Source organism: Leptosomus discolor, chromosome 7 (assembly GCF_034619465.1).
Source record: "Leptosomus discolor isolate bLepDis1 chromosome 7, bLepDis1.hap2, whole genome shotgun sequence".
Classification (NCBI taxonomy): domain Eukaryota; kingdom Metazoa; phylum Chordata; class Aves; order Leptosomiformes; family Leptosomidae; genus Leptosomus; species Leptosomus discolor.
Window position 1 is genome coordinate 29661020 of NC_141397.1, and position 24242 is coordinate 29685261.

Here is a 24242-nt window from a genome sequence, read left to right on the forward strand (position 1 = left end):
GATACACACCTCTGCGGGCATTTCGGTGTCTGGAGACAGGTTATGGAGAGTTCTGCACAAAAAGCTGTCAGTCATTCTTTGTCTTTTCCAATGAAAAGCTAAACTGGGAACAGAGGAGCTCCTGGGAGAGGGGCTGCATAGACTGGGATAAGATACTGGCATTCTGTTCATTATCAGGATAATAGTGGTTGTAACTGGATTCTTAATTAAAAACCCTCTTCTTTTCAGCTGCCTTGTTCAGCTAATAGCATGTACCTCAACTCGTAAATCCTGGGAAACTGTGAGTGTTCTTGATAGGACGATGAACAGCTGTGCGATATGTAAATCTCTCATGTAGATTTAAACCTTCAGTCCATGCTTGTGAGACTTTTTGCAGAAGCCTCCAAATGGTAGAAGTTGTAGGGATTGCCGTGCTAGCAATGTTTACCTTTTTTTTTTAATTTTCTGTAAAAATGGGAGAATGTGACATACTGTTGCACGAAAGGATTAAAAAAAGCCTTCAGTCCACTTCGCGAGAGGTCAGCTGTGGGGTTAAATGAGCTGTGATGCTAAAGAGCAAATGTGCTCCTTTACTATTGCAAAGTCCTTGATCTCATTCTGCACTTTGTCGTGTTCTTCTGAATTTGAGGCAGGGGAAAAAAAAATAACCATTTTAAGGTGAAGTATTCTGAGTTGCAGGCACTTTTGGCAGTGTTGGAATAATGTGGGTTTGGGGGTTTTTTGGGCCTTAAGGAGAGGATCTTTGATGGCTAAAGAGAAAGCTAAAATGTCCCCTAGCTGTGTGTTTGTGGTGATCCATGTCACCTGTGGGCATGGACTTTTTGTGTAAATAATCCATAGAAATACTCGGCTGTTTGGGGGGGGGCGGGTGTAGGTAGAGGATGGGGGCAGGTAGAGAGGTGGCTGTGAGGATAAGGCAGTTACTTATTTAACATGAGACTTAAATAAGAGTTGCTGCAGACCTTGCTGTGATCTGTGTGTCTTCCGTGCTCAGCCTGACTTCTGTAGGAGCAGTTGTGTTCTTAACTGCCGTTAGGCATGGCGCTGACATCCCTGCATATACTTCTTCTAAGGGGTTACGCTGAAACAGGGGCATTCTGTCAAAGCTGAGCTTTTACTCCTCTTAAATTTCAAGGGCATCTGACTTTGCTGGGGTGAAGGATGTTGCTGTCTTAGAAACTGATGTATGTCAGCCTCTGGTATCAAAGAATGACATAGGTACAGTGTCTTGTTAGAAAGTTGTTTAGCAACTGCGTTTTGGTTAATTGCCAACAGCATTATTTTACCTGCAGTTGCACAATTAAAGAAGAAATAATTATATGAGAAAAATCTTTTGCCTTGGAGCTTAGATTTATTTGTTTTGCCACCCTAGCGAGTGCTATAAGTTGTAGTGGTCCTGGGAATAAGTCTCTGATCACGTGTGTTCTGGACAGGGAACTCCCCACCACCCCCTTGCAAGTGCTTACAACCACCTTCCTTTAAACTTCTAATGGCTCCAAGCTGTTGAAATTACTTTACATCTAAATTGAAATCTATTTTAAGTGAACAAGGTAGTTTGGTAGGCTAGTGACAGCCTTCATGTGAAGGTATTATATAGCCTGCCCACATCACACACACAATTGTGGGACAACTATTTTAAATCTCCTTCCTACCTTATGAAGAATTGATGTGAGGAACCAAGAAAATAGAACAGTTGGTGTAACTACTGTACCTCCACTGAATGTTCTGCAGAATGTTTTACATTTTATAAATTACTAAGTAGGGAAGAAGAGGTTATGTGTGATCAGTCTGTTGCCATACTGAAAGTTAGCTCTCGGGGTAGTTCTAAAATGTTATTGGTAAGTCTTACTGTCTGCAGAATCTGAAGTTAGTTATAGTCCTTGGGGATGTAAAGAACTTAGACTCACTTTAACTATGGCAAACATGCCTTGCCTAGCAGACTAGGGAGTTATTACATCCTGTTTTGCTTCTTGTCATGTTTTCTTAATTATTGTGAGTTAGAGTGAGCACCTACTAACCAAGGATCTGTCAGTGGGCACAGCTGCTTGTCGAATCTCTGGTGGCTGTGCAACCCACAGCCATCGGGTTGGGTTATACTCTGAGTCTTAGGAGCTCTACACAGCAGCAAAAAAAATCTGAAATTCCTGCAGAAAAAGCAGGGGTGGGAGCAAGTTGGAAAGAAATGTAGTATAGGCTGCATTAATGCTGCTTTAGAATGATCTGATGAGAGAATTGATTGCCTTTGCCTAAAGGGTGGATTAGTCTTTACTGCCTTGTCTCTTCTATCTTGCTCTATCAAAATTCCCAGCACCTTTGGAACAATAGATTGGTAACACTGAAGTGTCCAGGCTGTGTATAGAGGGGGAAAAATGGAGAATGAGGTGTGTAGGAGAGGTTAGACAACATACAGAGAGGACATGTAATGAAAAAGGCCAGTTACTATAGAGAATTCAAAATAAGCTATGCTGTAATCAGTTATAATGTGAACGTGGAGGGGAGCCAAGAATGCAAAGAAGGTAGCACAAACAAGAGATATGGAGAGAGTCGGTTGCATAGTAACTCTGCAATCGTTACTTTAGTGGAATTGATGATGCTTATTTTGTGGTATTGGCTCCTTAGCTCAAGCAATTGCAATATACCTTGAATTCCTACCAGTACAGTTCGTTTCATGGGTTGCATTTTTCTCTATAACAGTAAGTTTACTATGTCATTTGATGCAAGAGTGTGGGAATGTCTGGTGCAGTGGCCCACAAGGTTTTGTGGAACAGTGGCATGTAAATACACTGTATGACTGAACAAGTATTTCTGCAAATTATGGGAAATGTGATTTTGCAAAGGAGCTTGGCACCTGTGCTCAGTAGGTAGGTAGCAGGGATCAGCCATGCATTCAGGTCTTGGTACCTGTTTCATTTTACTGTCTGAAATGCTAACTTAATACCCTTTGTGCCGCTGCTCAACTTGATCTTCAGCTCTGATCCTTGTCTCTAGCAGTCTGAGAACGCTTATATGTAACACCCACATATAGGCAGGTGAAAATGTTTCTGTCAACATTAAAGACAGTGCAGTAAACATGGAAGTCTTCCAGACGTGAAACTTCTGCAAAGAACATTAAAAGCCAGCTATGTGTGATGTAGTCCTTCTCTTTGCTGGTACTCCCATCCAAGCCCATCAGATGGCGCACAGTAAAGCTAACCTGCCATTTTGGGCTGTACCAGCGTAGTCCTCTTGGTATAGCTGGGCTGTTTCCTGGAAGGGCTCTTAGTGTGGAAGTAGTTAATTCCAGCAACACTTGCCCCGGTGGGATTTATTTTAGACCTCAGAATAGGAGAATGTTACAGACAAGAAAACAATGTTAATGTGACAGACTTCTGCAGGCATGCTGTGTCAGTCACAAAAATCCCCCTTGGCTGGTGAAGTCATGCCATGGAAGGTCTTGAAGTAGATGGACTCAAAGGCCCTGCTTGGAGCAAGGCTGATGGAAGCTCATCCGTAACCATCTGTCACTGTTACCCATGGAGTAAGTAAAATAAGAAACTGAATTAAAGTGGTTATTGTGTGGAAGAGCTATTTTGGTATAACACCACTAAATTACGAAGTTTTTGCACACTTAACCACCTAAATTAATTCCACCTTTATAGTGTGACATGGAAATAAAGCTTTATTCCTCTCCTCAGAACTCTTGTATTTTAAGAAATACACTTTAAATCGCACACTCTTAACAACTGGTTTCTGTAAGGTCAAAATTGGTATTTAACGATACCCAAATGGAGAGTTCATTGCAATGCTTCAGTGACTGGTCCAGTACGATTGTGACTGATAGCTCAGTACACCTTACTGCAACTTGAATTCTGACTTTTTATACATTTACATTTTTGAAGTTGTCACTGATTTGAAAATGAATATGAAATTTGTTTTACATTGCTGTAGTTCACGTTGTGAAGTCAGTGATGCAGCACCAGTCTGTATGAGTATGATTTGTTAAAGCATCTTTCCTTCATGCTCCGGCTTGTGTATTTTTTGTCTGCTGCTGCTCAGGCATGATGGCTTTGAGATTCCAGTTCATTCAGATGCACTGGAAGTAAGGTATAGAATAAAGGAGGAAAACTTAGCCTAGAAAGAAAACACCAGACTCCTTCTCTAGACAGTCTGTATTGTCATTCAAATTTGAAGAGCAGATGCATTAGCCTAAATATCAGAAACTACTTTCTGATAAGCAAGCTCACCCCCTAAAATGTTGATAAATGGTTAGTGTTGCAAGGAAGAAAAGGTCGTTACATGTAACTTTCATATTGAACTTCAGCGTGATCTGCAATATGTTGGAGTACTCCGGTAGGAAGATACCCACTAGCCTGAGATGCATAAAATGCTGCTGCTTGATGGGTTTTCCCTGTTTATTGAAGACTTTGATAAGTACAATAATGAAAAATTAAAATACTGATAAAGAACAATAAGAAAGCTGCTAGCCTGAATTATGAATTTGGTTTGTGTCAGTACTTGTTTTAGTGTATAGTGTAACATAAGGGGCTATTTTTAGAACAATTGATTAAAGAAAAAATAGGTTCATTTGTTTCAGAAATACTAAAAAGGGTGAAGTTAACCCATTGGTTTTTGCAGGCGCAGTGGGAAGAACTTGTCACGGTTGTGGTTGTGTGCCAACAGTTAAGCAGGAGCTGTTGCTGCCTTTTGGACTTAGAGGAGTTAAATTCTAAATCTTAATCCAAGCTGTGTCTCAGTCCCCTTTCTTACATCTTGTTTTGATAATAACTTGGATCTTAAGTCATGATCTGAACTTTTTACCCTTCTGCTACTGCTGCGAGGTGAAAATACTGCTTTTAACCGGTGTGTATTGCATCTTTAATGTCTCTGTGCTTTGTTAAGGAATCCCATTGCGGGCATTGCCAACTGGTATTTCCTGGGTTCAGAGCTAGGGAGGTTGTCATCTGTAGGTTGATGATGCTCTTCAAGAGGCCATTAGCTGATGCACAAAATATTTTAGGAAAACCTGTTATGCGTGCTCCTGTGCAACTGGCTCCCTGTCGATCACTAACTTTGGGCATGTAGTTGTTAATTTTACTGATGGGTTTACAATTACACTTAAAAAAAACAACAAACAAACCCAAACCAAAACCAGATTTTCTAGTGCAGCTGCTCACCAAAATGCTAGAATTTCTCACTTCCTCTTTGCTCCAGAACCAAAAAGTGAAGTATGAAATGTTTGGTTTTGGAATCATTCAAAAACCTTAGAAGGTCCTGATTTTTATTTTGAGAAACTCCTTTACTGTACTGTCTCTTTAAAAGTTTTTCGTTGGATCTTATTGGGAAAGTTGATCTTTTCAGGTAACTTGGTTTGGCACATGTTGAACTTTTCTAGTAGAAGAGCATCTTTTTCTTAAAATTAAATGAAGGTTGACATTTATTTGTCGTATTTTCTGTCTTGCAAAGGTTGAACTTTATAGCTCTCGCCATCAAAACAGATAGCCGAATGAAATAATCTAAGAATTCTTCTCTGCAGGCTGTATGAGTTAGCACTGAGACCACGTGTATAGCATGTATAGCATGCATAGTTTAAGTAAGTTCTGCCAGGCTGCAGTATTTTGAAGAGCATTGCAAAAGTAAAGTAGTTCTAGTGATCTTAAGTGTAGTTTGGAAAATTTGAAGAAAACTGTGCCTTGCTTGAGGAGCAAAGTTTTGTATTGTAATCTTTCTAATAGTTTTTACTACAATTTTAGGAGTTAAGACTTTTTATAGATATGGGGGAAAATAATTTTGGGAGGAGGAACTGAAGCAAAACCAGTCTTGTAGCCAAATTCTAGGATTTAAAAACCAAAAAACAAACGGTGAAATACAATAGGATAAAATACTGAAGTGGTCATAACTAACCCAGTCAGGATGCCATAATTATTCTTGGCTTGTCAGTAGTTTGAAGGAGAGATTTTCAGGAACATAGTTTCTGTTTCTCAGCAGACTAAGATCTTTCATGCTGACCATTATCTGTGAACAACAGCAATGAGTTTTAACAACGCTAACTTTTCCAGACTTGGTGCAGAACTCGGACTGTGTGTGTATTAAGGTAAAAGAAATAAACCCCTCAAGGAAAAAAGCTGTAAAATGAGCTTCTGACTCTGTGGAGAACTGATGCAAGTACTGATACAGAAGTACTGCAGCTGAATTGACATCATGCAAGTGACCAGCTGGAAATGAAATGTTTTCATAAGTCAGCAGTAGTGAAAGTTTTGTAGGCCAGAGGAAATCCTATATCACATCATGTAACATTGAAAAGGTATTAGGTCACGTACATCTCAGTGGAATTTAAAAGTTCATGTGTACAGTAAGGAATACAGCTCACACTTGGCAGTGTTTATCATTGCAACATGTGTAAAATTCAATCAATGAAATGTTGATAAAGATACCCTATTTCACTGTAGGCGGACTTCTATGGCAGTTCTTCCCTGGGGAGCCTGGCCTTTAAAATAAACTGGATTTGGTCTGTGACCGCCGCTGGAATGCCTTCAGCTCTTGTGTGTCTGGCCATCGGAAGAGACACATGCTTGGGACCCATCTAGTGAAGTGCAATAGTATACCATCCTTAATGGTGCCTTTTCCAAGACTCCCTACCTTTGGAGTGTGATTACAGAGCTAATTTTTAGGTTGTTTGTCAAAAGGTTTTGATAGCTGCTTCACTTGGTTACCTGGATAGTCTACAATGAATGTTATGCTTGCTTCTTCTGTGTTCAGAAATTGATCTGAGACTTCTACATACATTGCTTTATAAAGAACATTTTTTAGATAGCTTGTTCTGTTAAAACTTAGAACTCGCATACTTACATTCTTGTAAGTCATTTAACAGTTCTGCAGTGTTCTGAATTATCATGTGCATGATGAGAGCACATACAAGAGAATTCACATATGAACAAAAAGCAATTTTTAAAAGTTACTACTTTACAATTTGAGAGCATTCAACGTGGAAATGTCTTCTGTGGTACTGCAAGAAAAGTCTGATGAGGTTTTTTTAAGCAGGGCAAGATCAAAACCGCCTTGCACTGGCACTTAATGTGGAAATTGATAAATTGACCTGAATATTAATAATTTCATACCAAGTTCATGAACTGACTGCCATCTGTTTCTAGCTGCTGCATGTTTTATGCCCATAATATGTGAAATAGCCATGAAACTCTACCGTGTATCATATGATTGGCAAGCATATATTGAACTAAAAGACAATTCATTGCCAGATTGGGTCTTTTAGGTCTACTGGATTGACTCTACCAATTTTTCAAATCATAGATCTAATAGTTTTAGTAGAAACAGCATCTAAAAAGGGAAGGGATCGGAGTGAAGTGTTTCAACTTCATGAATGCTCTATTACCATGCAACATCAGGTCTATAACTGCCTGTGTCCTTGAATCACCTAGTCAAAAGGTTAGTTACAAGTCTTTGTGTATTTGTGAACCAGTCTCATTCAATGAGTCACGCATATGAAATCCTCTTCCCCTGAATAAAACAGAAAAAGTATTGGGATTTTAGAAGGAGCAATTTGCACTGCATAGAATGTAAATAGGAGGCGAAGTTACCGGAACAAAATATGGCTACAAAAGTAACGCTTGCAATAACTCTACAAAAGAGTACTTACCCATTTGTAATTGGGAAGTAAAACAGATGGCAAAGTCGTAAAATGAATGAAGTAACTTACTTTGCCAAGTCAGATTTCACTAATGAAATTTATTTGCTACAGCTGGATGATTCCTTAGAGGAATAAAAGGATTTTTTTGAAATGCAAAATCCAACATGCTCCTATTTCATTACATTTCATTTGGCTGGTGTATTGATGCAGTCTGCCTGTGGGGAGAGAGAACGCTTGCCTGTATTTGTGAAGAGACAGAGAATGGTGGTAGCTGTTTCTTGATGTCTCTTGTTAATGACCTGTGTTCAATCCTGCATGTTTGCACCGTTTGTGTGGCGGCCTTTGATGTAAATGTACTTGCACGTGCTGGAGCACTTGTTCCCTGCATCCTCTGTTGCCAGAAGCCAGTTAGTAAGATATGTGAAGGACAGTGTGTGTATTTTGGCATTCCTACTGTGCTTTTGTTGAAACTTCATCCAGCTAGGCACTGACCACATGGAAGAAGGCAGTGCCTGCCTCAGAAACGCTTTCTTTGAAAGCTTAAACTTTTTCTATGTCAAGAATTTCATACGAGCGTTTTTCGAACAAGGCTTCTGTGTTCATTCTGTCTGTGCTAATACCTTGGAAGAATTTAAGGGTGTTCATGTGAGGTTTTGCTGTAGTACTATATGACTGGCTAACGAGGCAAAGTAAGTTGTTTTGATCAGGATAAACTCCCTGAGCTATCAGGATCAGAACTTGTCTCATTGTGAAGCAAGATGCCTGCAACACAATGAGGCTGCTTCTACCCTAGCCAGAACCCTAATCTAGAGAAGATACATAGATAGCATCTCTTCTGTGAGAGCATTGAGTGCAGCCTGCCATGAGCCAAATGGAAGCTTGTTTTTTATTTGCAGATACTGTTTGTTTCTAGATTTCTCTGTCACAAGTTAACTTTCATGCCTATAGAACAGTGAAAGTATTTGGGTGGAGTTTTGGGTTTAGTGAGCGTGGATCTTAAGTCATCCTTTCTGGCTGTAAAATTGACCGTATGGATATCTGCTTTCCCTAGAAAATACACATCTGATATTCTGAACTTCTAACTAAAGGAAGAGTATAGGGTTGTTAACAATTAATGAGATGCTTATGTTAGAGGAAAACCTGATTTATGGACTTGTTCTGGCAAACATGTATTTTTTTAAGTATGGCTTTTGGAAGCCTTCTTCAGACTTCATTTAAAGTTTGCTTCATCAAGCCAAGTCAAAATGCTTACATTTAAATCTTGCTTAAATTTTTTTAGTGAATGTTGAAGCATAAGTGTACAGGGGCAAAAAGGACGCAGTCATATGGTTGAGATTGTTTTTGAAGAATGGTTGACAAAAAACCCTGGGTTTATGGTACTAAATAGGCTGTGAGCAAAGTTTTGAATACAGAGCTCTTGAGCTGCTTTTAAAAGTGCACTGCTGAGGCTAATTCTGCAAGCTTTGGCATAATGCCTTTGAGGGAACTCCATTTTCGTTGCTTTCCAGAATAACTGGAAGCAGCAGCTCTGTGCGAGTGTGAGTGACGCCTGGCTTATCAGTCAAAAGTTAGCTTCCAAATGTGCTTTCTTGCACTTGAAACACAGAGTGAAAATGGCTGTAGCTAATATGTCTTGGGTGACACTTGCTTAAATGTGGCCTCGTGCTTCCCTCAGTCCTTAGTTGAATAGCGCTGACTTAAGACTAAGTTGTTAATCCTGTGTTACTAAAATTCATCATTCATGTAGGCTATGCGTTGCCGCTTACCTTTTATAAAGGGGGGGGGGGAGTGTCTTTGTATCAAATGCTGAATAGAATTCAGTACTAGCAGCTACTTTACATAGCATCTCCCATGAATGTAACTTGACTTTTGTCAGGAGACTCTATTATGGGTATTTTGATATGGGAGCCTCTTCTGCAGATGTCCCCCTCTTATATTTCAGACTTTCATTCCTCATTTTTGCTTATGCTAGAAAATCGGCTGTAATACCATAGTACCTGCTTGTCATCTTGCCTCTGAATCTGTGCAAGTCTGTAGCATGGATACCTTTGACAGGCTAGTGACATGTAATTGTTCATTCTTCTACCATGACTGCCATTAATGTTAATTCTCTCCTATTGGTATATAATGTTAAATCAATAGAAAATATGCCTTCTGTTAATATTCCAGATTACAGACCCCCATGTTTAGAAAATAATCTAAGAGAAGACATGAGACTTACACTTCGTGTTGAAGTGACACTTCAGCACTGTCAGCCTCAGAAAGCTAAGCTGCCTCAGTGATTAGAATAGACTGAGATAGGGCACTAGCCACAGAGTGAATTTGAGGAAACAGAAACAGTATTCTAGACTGTCATGTAAGTGTGTATGTTACCAAATTACTTCATAGTGTACCTTTAGTCAATTGAACTATGAAAATAAGCTTACTGCTGGTGTTAAACTAGGTGCTGTGCTCAAGTTTGCTGTTTTTCACACTGGTCTCTGGATTAGTCCAGATAAACCTTTGCAAGTATCTAGAATTCTTCCAAATGTCCCATAATAGCCATCACATAACTTAGAAAAAGTGAGGAATCTTCAACAGGTGCTAAATTATGGGTGAGGAACCTTACAACACTTGCATTGTTGTTCCACTGTTTATAGGCTGGAGGTGCTGCAATTCAGCTTTCCCCATGCTCAGCTATGTGTTTTTCTGGTCTGTCTTTTGTGCCGGCAAGCTTGTTTAGGTAGCCGATCTCTCCAAAAACCAGTGTAGGTTCATTTTTGTCTAGGGCAACTTCTGAACTGCTTTGCCATGCAGTTGTTGCAAACACCAGGGCCGTTAGAAGGAAGGATATGGTAATATCAGTCAGGCTGTGGCAGGTTCCATTTATGTCATCCTTGCAGACACACACAACTGGGCTCAAGTGTCGTGTGTTTTGTCAGCTCTTTATGTGGATAATGATGTAGCTGCTTTATTTTCTTTTCAGTACACTGCAAAGTTTAAAATTTTAAGACCTTGATTTTGTTCCAGAGTGTTTGTGCTGTTCAGTTCGTCAGGGCTTTCTTGTGCTGTTCCATATGGGTTTCAAGAAATTTCTTTATGGAAGTACCTCCCCAGAAGCCTTCTTGTAGGATGCCAAAGAGGCTTTTTGGTAACAAAATGCTGAAATGTTGACTTGAAACATATGTGGAATACCTATCTATTCTCACTTCAGAAGCTACTGTGTAGCTCGTAGCTCATAGCTCCGCCCAGAAGCTGGCACTAAGGCCCCGTGGAGCCTAGGGCAGACTGCCCGAAGGCTGTAAACTTGTTTACTGTTTGCTAGTGGTTTAGTGACTTCTTATTGGAGGGATCTCTGTTCTTGTGATGACATCTTAAGAGTACAGAGCTGCGGGCATGTGGGGACCACTGTTCTTTATAGCAGCATGATATAATTTAGAAGATGGATGGGGCCTCTGTTACTTGGTGAAGAGTTCACCGGTTGACTCTTTCCGTTTCAGTGCCTGCATATGGTTATGGTTCAAAGTCGCTGTCTCAGGAAGCTGGGAAATGTAGGTCTTTTGCCTGAGGAGATTTACTGCTGCTGAGAGATAAAACTTGAGTCAGTTTCCTATGCTTTACTCTTCCTAGTAGATGTGTAGTCACCTTGGTAAATTTGTTTTGTGGGTGTGGAAGAGACAAGCACCTTTTATGGTGTGCCACTAGAAAGCTTTTGAGAAGAAGGGTTCTTACCAAATCTTGAATGTGTTTTAACTGCTTGTTAAAGTAATGGGAAGCTATGAATCCTAATTCCCAGTTAAACAGGTTTATGTCAAAGGATAATTTTCAGGAGAAAGGAAAGAACTTACTGTGAAAGTGTTTCTAACTTGTTCTGAAGTTGAGGTTCAGGCAGCCTGTTTAATTTTCTAATCAGACTAGCCATTTCTAAGATGGGTTTGAATATTTGGGTTCGGTTGCATCTTTAGGCTACTTTATAGTGATTATTTAATATTTGAAATATTTGTTCTACCTTAATAAAATGCTGATGTTACTTTGTGCAGAGCTTGACAGATATTGCATGTTTAAACTGTAATAAAAACACCAGTCGAACTCGAGGCATGGAATGACACTTATTACAATAATGCTGATCTAACCTAAAAAACTTCCTTACTCTCCAGTTCTTAAAACAGCCAGCATCATGTATCCCATCGTATGTCCTTGTGTATCCTGTCTATTTCTGGGTCATGTGGTGTTTCTGCTGATCTGGTTTGAATATTGTAATTGGAAGCAGCTGTTGGGAGGGTTAGACGATGCTTGCCTGGGGTTGCCTCCCTCCATTTCCAGGAATATTTTTGTTGCAGGAATATCTGAGTCATTTCTGAGGTGTCTTTGAGATATTTTGCATCTAGTATGCTAGTCTGTGCTGATGGTTTTCAAACAATACATTCTGAAGTACGATTTTGCTGTTGTTAACCTAACCAAACCTGAACTCAACAAACAATGAAGTAACTGGATGAAATTGTGAATTTTAATAATAGATAAGATGATATTGCTTTGTGGTCCCTGGGGACATGAAATATGTTGACACTTTTTAACGTTCTTGGTCCTATGCTTTTTCTCAGAAAGCTGAACTTGTAATTTATAGGTCATGCGAAGCAACAGAGTTGTGAATTACGTTGTGGGAATTAAGAAACTTTGGAGAATATTCAAACTAACTTTAGATAATGGGGTTACTGTCAAATAATTACTATAAATTTTCACTTCAGAATGAGATAAAAAGTTGTAGCTAATGTTTCCAGAGGTGGTAGATTAAACTAAGTGTAAAGTACAGAGTAGTGCAGGTATTAGTTTTCTCAATTAAAAAAAATCAAATTATTTCTTTAGAAGAACATGAGTCTCCATTACTAAATTTTCTTAAATTGTTCAGTAAGTAATTGGTACAGTATTTTGCCTTTCTGGCAAAGTATTCTGGTCAAAGCATACTAACTGTAGTTCTTAATATTGTGCAGGTAGCTCACATATTTCAGTTAAATTGTTTCTTCAAATGTAACAAATTCTAATTCAGGTAGAAAACAGCATAAAAGTGGATGCTGTGATGTATCAGCTACCAGTTGTAATTGATGCTTGTTATATAAAACAGTCTTCAGGGAAGAAAGTTACTCATAAAAGTGAGTAGGTAATGAGGTTAATATGACAGTCTTGCAAATCTTTATGTAATCTCTTAAAGGAAAGGAAACAAAAAAACTGGAGTTCAATTTTGGTGTGATAGTTTTATGAAGGCTATAAGAGTAACAATGTAAGAAATTGTTTTGTAATTGAAGAAAGGCACAACTATTTCTACTTATTAACTAGAATCTACTATACTAACTGTACCAACTATCTTCAGACACAAAGCTACGTTTAACTAGTCCCCTTCAAACAAATGCTTGCAGCAAATCAAAGTCGTCCTGTTAAGGACAACTGCATTTTCACAAAGCCTGCATTCAGCTTTATGTACAGCACTGCAGAAGATGCCAGCTGAATTTGTGCCTGTAATGATGTGACTTTGGGGTAATGCTTCTCCTTCCCTGTCCTGCTCTCATTGACATTGCATTTATGAGGCTCCAGGGGATCAAAAGGGGCAGAATATCTTCTTGACCTCTTTTAGTCACATTCTCTAAGAAAATGAGTGTGATCATATGCTCTGTTCTTTGTTAATGCCTCGCCTATTGGCCAGTTTGGGGTACACTTTGACAGAGGTTTAGGTGTCTTGGATATGATTGTTCCCGTATATTTCCTGAATGCGTGCCGCTGGCTACAGTGGGAGAAGACTGTACCAGTGCTCCCTGTGAAGGAAAGGAAGCAATCTGAGCTGGATGTCTTTTGCCCTGTTTGGGCTTGTACGCAGCTACTCTGTTGGCCGCTTTTTGTGCTCCCTTTTAGTGTATGAATGTTGAGATGATTACGTTGAGGAGGGATGTAGAGGACAAATGGCACAGATATGTAAGGAAGCATGCTTTGATTAATTGTTTTGGAGCAAGTTATTCAATGAGAAAAAGCCATCTGAGAAATAGGACAACCTAAAGAGGAGTCTTCTGAATTTGATCAGATGAGTAAGATGAATGAGGGGATAAAAACTGTAAGTTTGGGGTTTTTTTTTGCCTATAAGCATGGTTTTAGGTCTCAATTTATTGGGCTGAAGTAGATGGGAGGGCAAAACAAAAACTAATGTAGAGAGATCAAGGATTCCTGCTTCATTTATTTTATTTTTTTTTTTTAGTTCCTCCCCGCCATGTATTTATGCAAATATCTTCCCTGGAAAATACTGTCCCTGGAGATGAAATCCTTTCTTGGTGCTGACACCTGATCATCTTACTGTTGTGGATCTGGACAACCACTCTGTGCTCCAGGACTTTATGCAGAAGTTAACGTGATGCTTGCTGTGCTCAAGCCCTGTTACAGGAACACTTTACAGCTCGCTCCCCTGGTGGAGCTGCATGTTGTGTTTAAATCCAGGGGGGACTAGAGATAACATTTTATTTTTTGCACAAAGGACCTTCTGTGTAAGGTGTGAAACTCTGCAGAAGTTAGTATTGATACAGGTAGAAGCCAGTCACTTAAGACAGGCAGCAGTTTTGCAACTCCAGCTACAAGTTCCTATTGGTACGTGATCTTAATAATGTAGGATGATCTTAAGTTATTTAGCTACCTATCCTTCTTTCCCTTGGCCAGATTTCTAGACTGTTGGACAGGATGCCATTGCTGATGCTAACATGAAGAATAATTCCTGCTCCTGCAGTTCTTCTTTAATCGCTCCCTAACCTGGATCTGCAAAAATGATCCTGGCTCCTGTGGGAAGCCTGCCATTAAATGAGGCACAGAATTGTGGGGATGGTTATCTGCAAGCAGGCACTAAGCAGCTGTAGGAGCTTTGAGAACTGCTTACTTTGGCTGAGCAGCCACTGAGATTCATTTGTTTGTGCCTTTATTTGCTCAAGCATGCTGGAAAAGTGCAGTTTCCTAGGAGTTTATCTGCAGTGGAGGTGAGGACTGATCCATAGCATGGTGGTTAGACAAAGTTCTCGCCCTTCTGAGTGAAGATATGGCAATATGTTAAGCTTTCACTTCCCTTCCAACTTGTTGGACTACACAAAGAACTGTTTAAAAATAAACTTTCGTTTATGTCATCAGCTGTATTGCTGCGATGGGGATTACCAGTGAGTGTGGTAAAAAGCTAACCTGTATAAATGGATAATACAGCTATTGACAACACCCTGCTTGGCTCTGTGTGAACATCTCTCTGCTGTAGGGTGACATAGGATTCTACTGCAGGATAAGCCTGTGTTTATCTTCTGACCCCCAAATGATTTTGCATGTGAAGATTAAAACAAATAACAATCACAGTACAGGTAATAGGAAAGTATGCTTTTTTGAACTTTGTACAACAGGGTTCTTGACACAGTCTCTGTCAGTTTTATCATAATTATAAAGTAGGACAACTTAGAAACTAGATATGACTCAAATGATTACTTCTAATGAAAATAAGTCAGGCTACATAAATTAAGGGTAGAAAAACTTCCTTTGCATGAAGCTTCATCTCAGGTGCTTTATTGTTGAAATTGGAATCTATGTTCCTCTTTGCTTTTGAAAGCAGACTGAAACAGGTAGAAGCATGCAGCAGTAGCTTAAAACTTATGACTTTCAAGGTCTTTCTCCTCGCTGGCAGAATACTTGCTCTGAAGCAGTCTCTCTGGACTGGGTGCCATTTGCACAGTATCAGACTGTGCTTGCTTTGTTTGTAATTTCTTTCTCTTCACATTTTCTACCATTCATCAGGCCTGAATTTTGCCAGCATTATATCTTTATTGGATTGTGAAGAACTTGAGACCAAACTGACCTCCCTGAGCCACCTGCCACTACAAAATGTGGCAGAGTATTTCTGAGAAGCTTATCTTTAAGATTTGAAGTCTGTGGTAGCGTGAGGTTTTGCTGTCTTCAGTATCTTTAGTGGAATGTTGTTTGCTGACAGTTATTGATGACTCAGGATACTGCTTTGACTGGTTGGGTCAGGTTTTTTTTAATTCCAAGTTTCTTTCTTTCTCTCAATCCCTTATGCTTCTTTGAAAGGGTGTTATCAAGGCTTCTGAAAGTGGTTGGCTGCCATAAAATCTTTCTGGTTAAAGAATTTTCAGTGAAAAGGAGCATTGTTACTAACTTGATTATTTATAAGGATCTTATTTGTTGGACATCGTTGTTTTGGCTTTTCAAGTATGTGTCAACTGTTGCACAAAGTACAGAAAGTGGCAGCTACTGTTTGTCACGCTGAGACACTACTTGTTGAATTGCAACTTCAGGTAAAATAGGAGTTTTCACATTTCACCTACTTAAAGATTGTAGGTTAATTCACAACAAATATTACAGTGGAATATTACTATTGTGGATTTGAATTTTTTCACAGATTGTAATACTGATTTTGCACAAACTCACCTGTCAGAGATCCTGCTGAATTCGTTTGGAGTTACTCCAGGATTGAAGTGCTTACGGAAGAATAGTCTGTTTTGTTGCTTAGTAGGATTAGCATAGGCCATATCCAGGTATGCTAGTGCTTCAGTTTCTGTGCTTCTGAGAGAACGTATTGTAATCTAAACTTGGCAAACTGAGCTGTTGTCAGTTGATGACCAGAATTCAGAAGAATTTTCTGTATATTACGTGTCTGAAATACATACTAAAAACAAGTAAACATGACTTTCAGTGTATCTTTTTCCTTTTAAGAGAAAAGTGCAAAACAATGTGGAGTAGTTCAAAATGCAGTGTAGTAAGTTGAAAATGTAAACATGGCTTGGAGCTATTTTCATGTTCTCGTACTCCCTCTTGAGTGAAAAGAAAACCATGGTTCTCTTTAAGCCTTGATGGCCAAAACTGAAAGGGTTTTTTGTTCTCATCCGTCTCCTTTTTGAAAGAACTTGTAACACAATGTTAGTTAATTTCTCTGCTATATCTCTATAATTAGTTCAGGAGCTTACCCATGCTTATTTCACTTGGGTAATCTTTCTGGGGAAAACCACTTAAGTGACTTAATTTTCAATTGCATTTTCAGAATTCTTTGACAGCAGAATGGATAGTGGTACTGATGTGATCTGGAGGGTTTTTCACACAGGTTGGTGGGTTAACCTTGGTAAGCAGCTGAGCACCATGCAGCTGCTTGCTTATTTCCCCCATGCCAGTGGGATGGGGGAGAGAATCAGAAGGGTAAAAGTAAGAAAACTCATGGGTCATGATAATGACAACTTAAGTTTTTTAAAAAACAACCAAAAAAGAAAAAAGGAGAGAAAAAAAATTTTGACAAATTGCATGCCACCACCTGACCTATGCTCTGCCAGTCCCTGAGCAAGCAGCCCCAGCAAGCTCCCTGCCAGCTTTTATTGCTAAGTTATGGCATGGGATATACCTTTGGTCAGCTGTCCCTGCCATGTCCCTCCCAACTGCTTGCCCACCCCCAGCCTATCCTGGCAGGGCAGCGTGAGAACCAGAAAAGGCCTTGACACTGTGTAAGCACTGTTTAGTAATAGCTAAAACATCTGTGTGTTATCACAGTTTTCATCACAGATCCCAAACATGGCACTACACGAGCTATTCTGAAGAAAATTAACTTTATTCCAGCTGAAAACAGTGTACCTTTTAATTTATTTTTTAATTCCAGGAAGGATTTGCTTAATATCTAATGAAGCTTTAGTTAGCATGCTTTTACACTTAACTGCCTCGCTGCTAACAAAACCTTAGTGCATGTCCTCGACTAGGGATTTTAATACAAGTTTTAAGGAAAGTGTCATGCTTCACATTCTGATTAAGCTGTATACAAGGGTAATTAATTATGCAGGAGGATGTAATTTTAGTGTGAGATTGTCAAATGATCATGATGGGTAAAGGTAATGAGGTAACGGTGTCTTGTTACTGCGCTGTATTGTCTTGGAGTTCTGTATAGAGCTAAACTGTGCTGCCATGTGAATGGGCTCTTTTTGAGCTTTCTAATTGACAAAATCTCTTAGTTGCTATTGTAGACATCTCTTGTATTTACATCTTCTGTAATGTAGATGTCATTGTTTTTTGGACATCAGAGCTTGTTTTGACCTTAAATCTCTGGAGGAGAGTATGTTCTGTCACTGGGCAGGGACTTTCCCATGTCTTGAGAACTGTGCAAGCAGACAAAATAGTCTGTCTTCATATAACGAGTACCATTATATTACTGTTGGGATGGGTAGCGAATGAAAGGTGTGGAACATAGTAGTTGGAGATCTGCTAAAACTATAACACGATTTTTAAAAGAAAGCTAATGGGATTGTTACTTTTTGTACCTATGTGCGCACACATTAGACTGCTTGTGAATTAACTGTCATAGAGCCCTTTGGTATTGATGAGGTGCAGAGAGTCGTGTTTAAGCAAGCAGTTGCGGGACTGGGACAACTATTCCAAATATATGGAATAACTGCATTTGTAGCCTAGGAAGGGAAGTTGGGTCTTTCCACTCTGTGTAAACTAGGTTATTCTTTCAGTTCCTGATTGACTTACTGAAACTGGGTATTTTTAGGTTTTAAGTGACACGTTTGCTTGCTTTTCTCTGAAAAATTACACTAGCTAATCCTTGTTGCTGTGTCTTGGTACTTGCTATTTAAGCTGGAAATTCCTTCGAATGTCTGCTTTCCCTTGCAGCTGTCATATCTCATGTCGTCTTGTATCATGTTGACTTGCTGTGGCTTCCTATTTCAATTCTTGCTTAGTAAACTAACAAGAATTCTTGACAAATACTGTCTCTAAAACAATATGTACCAAAATGTAAATCTTTTCCCTTAATTGCTCTTGGATGCTGTGTGAACCCACTTGTGCCCTTTCCAAATGGTGAAGGCTTTCTTTGCTCCTGCTACAAGAAAGATGAGCTGGGTATAATTTGTGGAATGGCTTCCAGTGAAAAAGCAGTTAGATTTCACTGAAGATAGCGGAACTGAAATTAAGTCCTTAGATAGGGATTTAAAACAAATCCACTTTAAACAGTGCTTGTGGAAAACCGAAAACTAATGAAGCAATATCTGTCTTCTAGATTTTTTTTTCTTTTTATACCCGTGAATTTTCTGCAACCCAAAGATGGCAGCAAATAAGCCTAAAGGACAGAATTCATTGGCTTTACACAAAGTCATCATGGTGGGAAGCGGTGGTGTAGGAAAATCTGCTTTAACGCTACAGTTTATGTATGATGAGGTAAGAATCTGCTCTAGAAATTATCTCAGGAGATGTCTGCTATATAGGGTTATTTAAGCATTCATTAGTACAGTTATTTTCTGAAAGGGTCGAAATGTATATGATGTGGTATGCAAGTCAGCAATTAAATTGAACAAAAATATTTTTTGAGTTGAGAGCAAATCACTAGACACCTGTGAAGATATAATTTGGCATTTTTCAGACTTCTGTGCAATTAGGTGCTCTTTATATTACCAGTATATTTTGTCATTCACTAGACCTATTAGAACTTATTTAGGTATTATAGCTCAAAGCTGCTTTTCTTAGGTGAGTTGGATAATGCCTGAAATGACAACCAATTTTTTTCCAAGTTTTTTATGCTGCTGTTGGAAAGAAAATCTGTTTCTTGTTTCCTTACTTTTTTTCCAGTGAAAGTCATTTGTTCTGATTAAAAGGCAGAAGCTATGGCTTCAGCGTCCTTTAAAAATTGATGTTAAATATATTCAAAGTCAGGACTGCCTGATAGCATAATGGAATGCAGCCAGATATTGTGCTTGACCAGCAGCAGAGGCTTGGGTAGTGCACAGACATTGATGTTTTGCAATTAGCTCTAAAATTTCCTTGTAATGGCTGAAGAAAGCAAAAACCTATAAACTGTTTGGGCTGATGGAGAGCCTGCTTCAACTATGAATCATCTGAGTACTTCACACAGCCTAAATACATATGCTTACTTAGTAGTTGCTGTAACCATACAAGATGTTTGTTATATCCTATATGCAAATCGAAGCATTTGCCTTGTACAGGCATGATTTTGTATCATGAAGTTGGGTTTTTTTTCTAGTTTGTTGAAGATTATGAGCCCACCAAAGCAGACAGCTACAGGAAAAAGGTGGTTTTGGATGGGGAAGAAGTCCAAATTGATATATTGGACACAGCAGGGCAGGAGGACTATGCTGCAATTAGAGACAACTACTTCCGAAGTGGAGAAGGCTTTCTTTGTGTCTTCTCTATTACAGAGCTGGAATCCTTTGCAGCGACTGCAGACTTCAGGTAAGTTACAAGGCAAGATAAGTACTCTAATTACAATGAGATAATTACAAGTGATTTTTTTTTTTGTTTTGTAATATCCATATGATAGTCCAGACTGGATGACAGCTCTTCCTGTAGTCACATAATGTTTTGAATAGGTGCCTAGCCGTGCCTTTACTATCTGTACCACTTCAGATATCTCTGCTGCTGTGTTTCTGCATACCAAAAAGGCTGTTGCCACAGAGCAGATACACAGCAGTGTTCAGAAGGCTTCTGCCCTTTGTAAATCAGTGCTGCCTGGCACTTGTGTTAATAAGCCGTATTTGTGAGAAGGCATACTGCTATCCAAAGTAATGGATCTGAGAAAAATTGCTTATAGGACTGTATGGTTGCATGTAATGTGTGTACTATACCACATACTTCCCAGAGCTGTCTCTTTTTTTTTCAGTTCTTGCTTCGTATAGAGGGTTATGTTCTGTTTCTCTTAACCTGTGAAACACCACCTGGAACAAAAGGGCAGCTGTAGCATGTCCAACTGTGTTCTATTACAACACTTCATAGTTATAAAGATGATGTGACCGGATTCCGGTTGAAAACTGCGCAGAACCACCACATCTGTGATGTCTGTCTGCAAAGTCTTAGGCAATGTGAAGTATGTGCATTGTATTCTGGGAGACTGAAATGCATAGAATCAACAACACAAGTCTTTCTACCTGTTAAAGATGACTTTATGAACAACAGCGATGAGAAGTGTCTTTGAATAGTCTGTGGTAACTGTGCATTTTGTGCAGAGGCCTGTTGTAAATCTGTCCCTTCAGTTTTGCTTGAATGGAATTTTTCTCTGTAAAAGATGGTGATGTAAATTTTTGAATTTACAGGACCAAAGTTCTGCATAGAGTTCTGCATAGCGTTCACCCTTCCCATCAAAGTCAGTATTTTATTTACTAGGGAGTGATGTGGTAAAAACAAACTTTGGGACTGGATCTTTTTGGTGTAATAAAGATTTAACAGGATATGGGTTTTTTAAGATGCTTTTCAGGCGTGCAGCATGTTAAACCCCTTATAATAGTAAGTGACTATTGAACAGGCAGCAGTATATTACAGGTGTTTAATCTTGGTTGAGAGAGAAAGCCCATTTAAATCACTCATCACTATATTAAAAAAAAAAAGACAGAGATCAGAAAACTTTTTTACTGGTTTAAAGTGTAGCAAAATGGAGAGGAGATGACCTTTGAGAAAAAGTAAGGAAGCAAATATAAAAAGAAATTATCTGCATCCCACTGAAATAAGGCTTCTCAGATGTTGTTACAGTTCAACTTAACTAGCACTAAGTATCAGGATGTGTTTAATATAATTTCTAAGGGAGGAGGAAGAGAGATGGAGAAGGGGAGAAAGTGAGTTTTTCCTCTTCCAGTGGGTTTCTTTCTGTGTGTCTCTGTATGTCTGTGTGTGTGATATTTTGGGAGGGAAGGAGGGGCAGGCCTTGACTGGTTTGCAGGCTTATGCTAGCTATTGTCAGTCATGGAGGACTATTTAGTATAGTTGAGCTCCTCTAGAGTGCAAAATGACCTATTCAAATCTGTTTAAAATCCTCTTAATGCTTCAAAGTACATGATCTTCTATGGCTGTAGAAAAAGTCCTACTTTTCCAGCAAAGGTTGGTGTTGACAATATACATGCTGATGGGGAAAAAAAAAATCCCTTCAATGGAGAGATTAAAACTCTCTCCAATCCAATTCTGAAGATGTCTTTCCAGTTCCCTTTTAAACTGTAGAAGCCTAAATGCTAAAATGTAACTCAGAAACACTACATTCTTTCTGCTCTGTGTAAAAGTACCCTGTGTCTCTTGAAGGTACAGTTAAAATACTTTGGCCTTGTATCCCCTCAGGCTGCTCAACTAAAGAGACAGATGCAAAAGAAAGTGACAAGAAGAATTTGGATGTTTGATTGTTCCCGTGGAATTTTGTTCTGCTGGAATGGCATGAGTCTAACAGGAGAGCTGTTTACTGCTATTCAATGTCTTCGATGAGGTTCCTGGTGTGCTCTGAAATGCCATTGCTCCAAGTCATTTTATTTCAATTAAAGCAGACCTGCAATGTCTAAACATTTAAATATTTGTAAGGCAGTTTGATAAGATGTGGTCTTGTTTTGAGTAGGATTGGTCTGGCTCTAATGGTGGTTTTATTTTAAGGTCTAGATCTCAAGCTGGCATATCATTAATGAGGTATTTGTTATATAGGAGGTATCAGTCTTCAGAGAGGGCTCAAAGGAGCATGTTGTCATCTGAGTTGCTGTTGCATTAACTGTTTACATGATGAAATTGTTTGTCATCACCTGAACAATTAATGTTGAAAGCTACTGTTTTTTAGCAGAAGTCTTATTTACGCAGACACTGTAGTGATGGACTGAGTTTCTTCTGACCACCCTTCCTAATCCACTGACTAGCCAAACTGCTTTTGGACAGCTGCGGAGCCTGTTAAAACATTTGCGCTGATATTTGTGAGGGAGAGGAGGAGTGTTGCTTTAATTACACCTCAGAGTAAGGTGGTGTTACAAGTTGCCTCCAATACATATTTGTTTGTTTAAAAAAACCCTATGGTGTAATTGCAGTTTCTCAGCCCTGTGAGCAGACTTCCTCCACAAGACTGCATGCTGTTCAGAGCTTTTTATAACAGCAGGAGGATCCTGCCTGACACCAAATCAAGGCTCTGTAGAATATCAGTTAATTGACTCTCTTCAGGTTCTCTCCATTTAACTTTAAATCTGGCAATAGGTTTTGCCTCAGCCAGCAAAAGGAATTTGTTTCTCTGTGCTTTTTGTCGATCTTTCAGAAATTGCTCCGTGATAAAGGGCTACATTTCATTACTCAACTTTATACTCCTTTCCGAGATAACATAGACAATATCCCTTTTCTTGGAAAACTGTTCTTCCTAGTACTTTTAATGCATTTCCAATTAAAAGGAAAATTTCTTTTAAGTGTTGAAGACTTACGTACCAAACTGTTTGTAGTACTGAGTTTCATTTACCACTTTAAACCCTTCATCCTAGCAGTTCAAACAATGGAGGGGTCTGTCCTTAAAAATATGATGTGTCTACACCTTGTACCTGTACACTGGCTTATAACTGAGTGAAGATCTCTGCAGAGGCTTGAGTATAATTGACTTGAGAAATATTCCTGAAAGGAAGAGATTTTATCTTGGTATGCTATAGACCATTTTATCAGCTTTAAAAATGGCACGTGCATTTTATTAGGAAGAAACCAAGTGTAAAACTGAAGTTCGGGTAGCTTAAAAATGGCAATCACAAATGGTGATGTAAAGACAATGGTAAATGCTCTTAAGTAACACCTTTATTAAAAGGAATGACTTACTATTATAAATTCTCACCTAAAGCAATCCTGTTCTACTCTTAATTTCTTACTGACTCTCCTTCCTTCCTTCCTGGAGGACTAGTTGTCTGTCTCTGTCTTGATTCTGTATAATGTCATAAGGAGGTTTAAGATTTTACTGTTACGTAAGCTTCATATAAGGAATAAGTGGGTTTTAACTCTAAGATGGAAGAGTATTTAGTCTGAGTTTTTTGTGTTCTAAGAATAGGACTCCATGCAAAACTTAATTTTCTTCTTTTTTTTTTTTTCTCTCCAGGGAGCAGATCTTAAGAGTAAAAGAAGATGAGAATGTTCCTTTTTTGCTAGTTGGTAACAAATCAGATTTGGAAGATAAAAGGCAAGTTTCTGTAGAGGAAGCAAAGAACAGAGCTGATCAGTGGAATGTTAACTATGTGGAAACTTCTGCAAAAACACGAGCTAATGTTGACAAGGTAATAACTGGCCTCTTAATACAAGGAATCTCTCTATCAGTTTTTATTTTATACCTCTTCTCCATGGGTCATACTCTATATATTTGTATTTTTAGCAATTATCTTTGTGAAATTTGAATCAAATGCTTTGATCCCATAGCTTGAGAGGAGCGCGTGACTAGGTGATTTTATGTAGAACAGTGAAAATGTTAGGCCTAACAAATTTATCCCATCCTAAACTGCAAGGAGTCTTTATACAAGACGTTATTTAATTAAAAATTTCTTGAGGCAGCTATTTTGGCCTAGACTGCTTACTGCGTTTTCTACAACTAGAAGACAATCTGCTTCTGAACAGTGAGGAATGCTGTCTGATCCTCAGCCAGAATAAAACAGCTTACAAAAGCAGGTAAGGGAAGGATTGGAGCCCCCTCTACCCTTGTTTAACCAGACGCCTGGTTGTATGTTGCTTCGGTGAAGAAGCTTTGAACAGCCTAGAAATGCCTCATGCGTTTTCAGGGATAAAACCTGGTTCAGAAGGTCATGAGATAAGAGACAGAGAATCTTTGTTTCCAAGAAGATAAATTATTGATTAGTTGTAAGTGTTTCAGCTATAACTCTGAATTCTGTAT

The 24242-nt window shown here is 38.9% G+C and overlaps 1 protein-coding gene across 1 annotated transcript in view; it reads left to right on the plus strand.

Moving 5' to 3' along the window:
• RALA (RAS like proto-oncogene A) overlaps window positions 1-24242 on the plus strand; it is a 29627-nt gene that overhangs the window by 1317 nt on the left and 4068 nt on the right. Inside the window, exons 2-4 of the mRNA XM_086468485.1 lie at window positions 18651-18808; window positions 19629-19837; window positions 23460-23634. Coding sequence (XP_086324611.1) covers window positions 18695-18808; window positions 19629-19837; window positions 23460-23634 — 498 coding nt within the window. The 5' untranslated portion in view covers window positions 18651-18694. The remainder of the gene's footprint in view (window positions 1-18650; window positions 18809-19628; window positions 19838-23459; window positions 23635-24242) is intronic.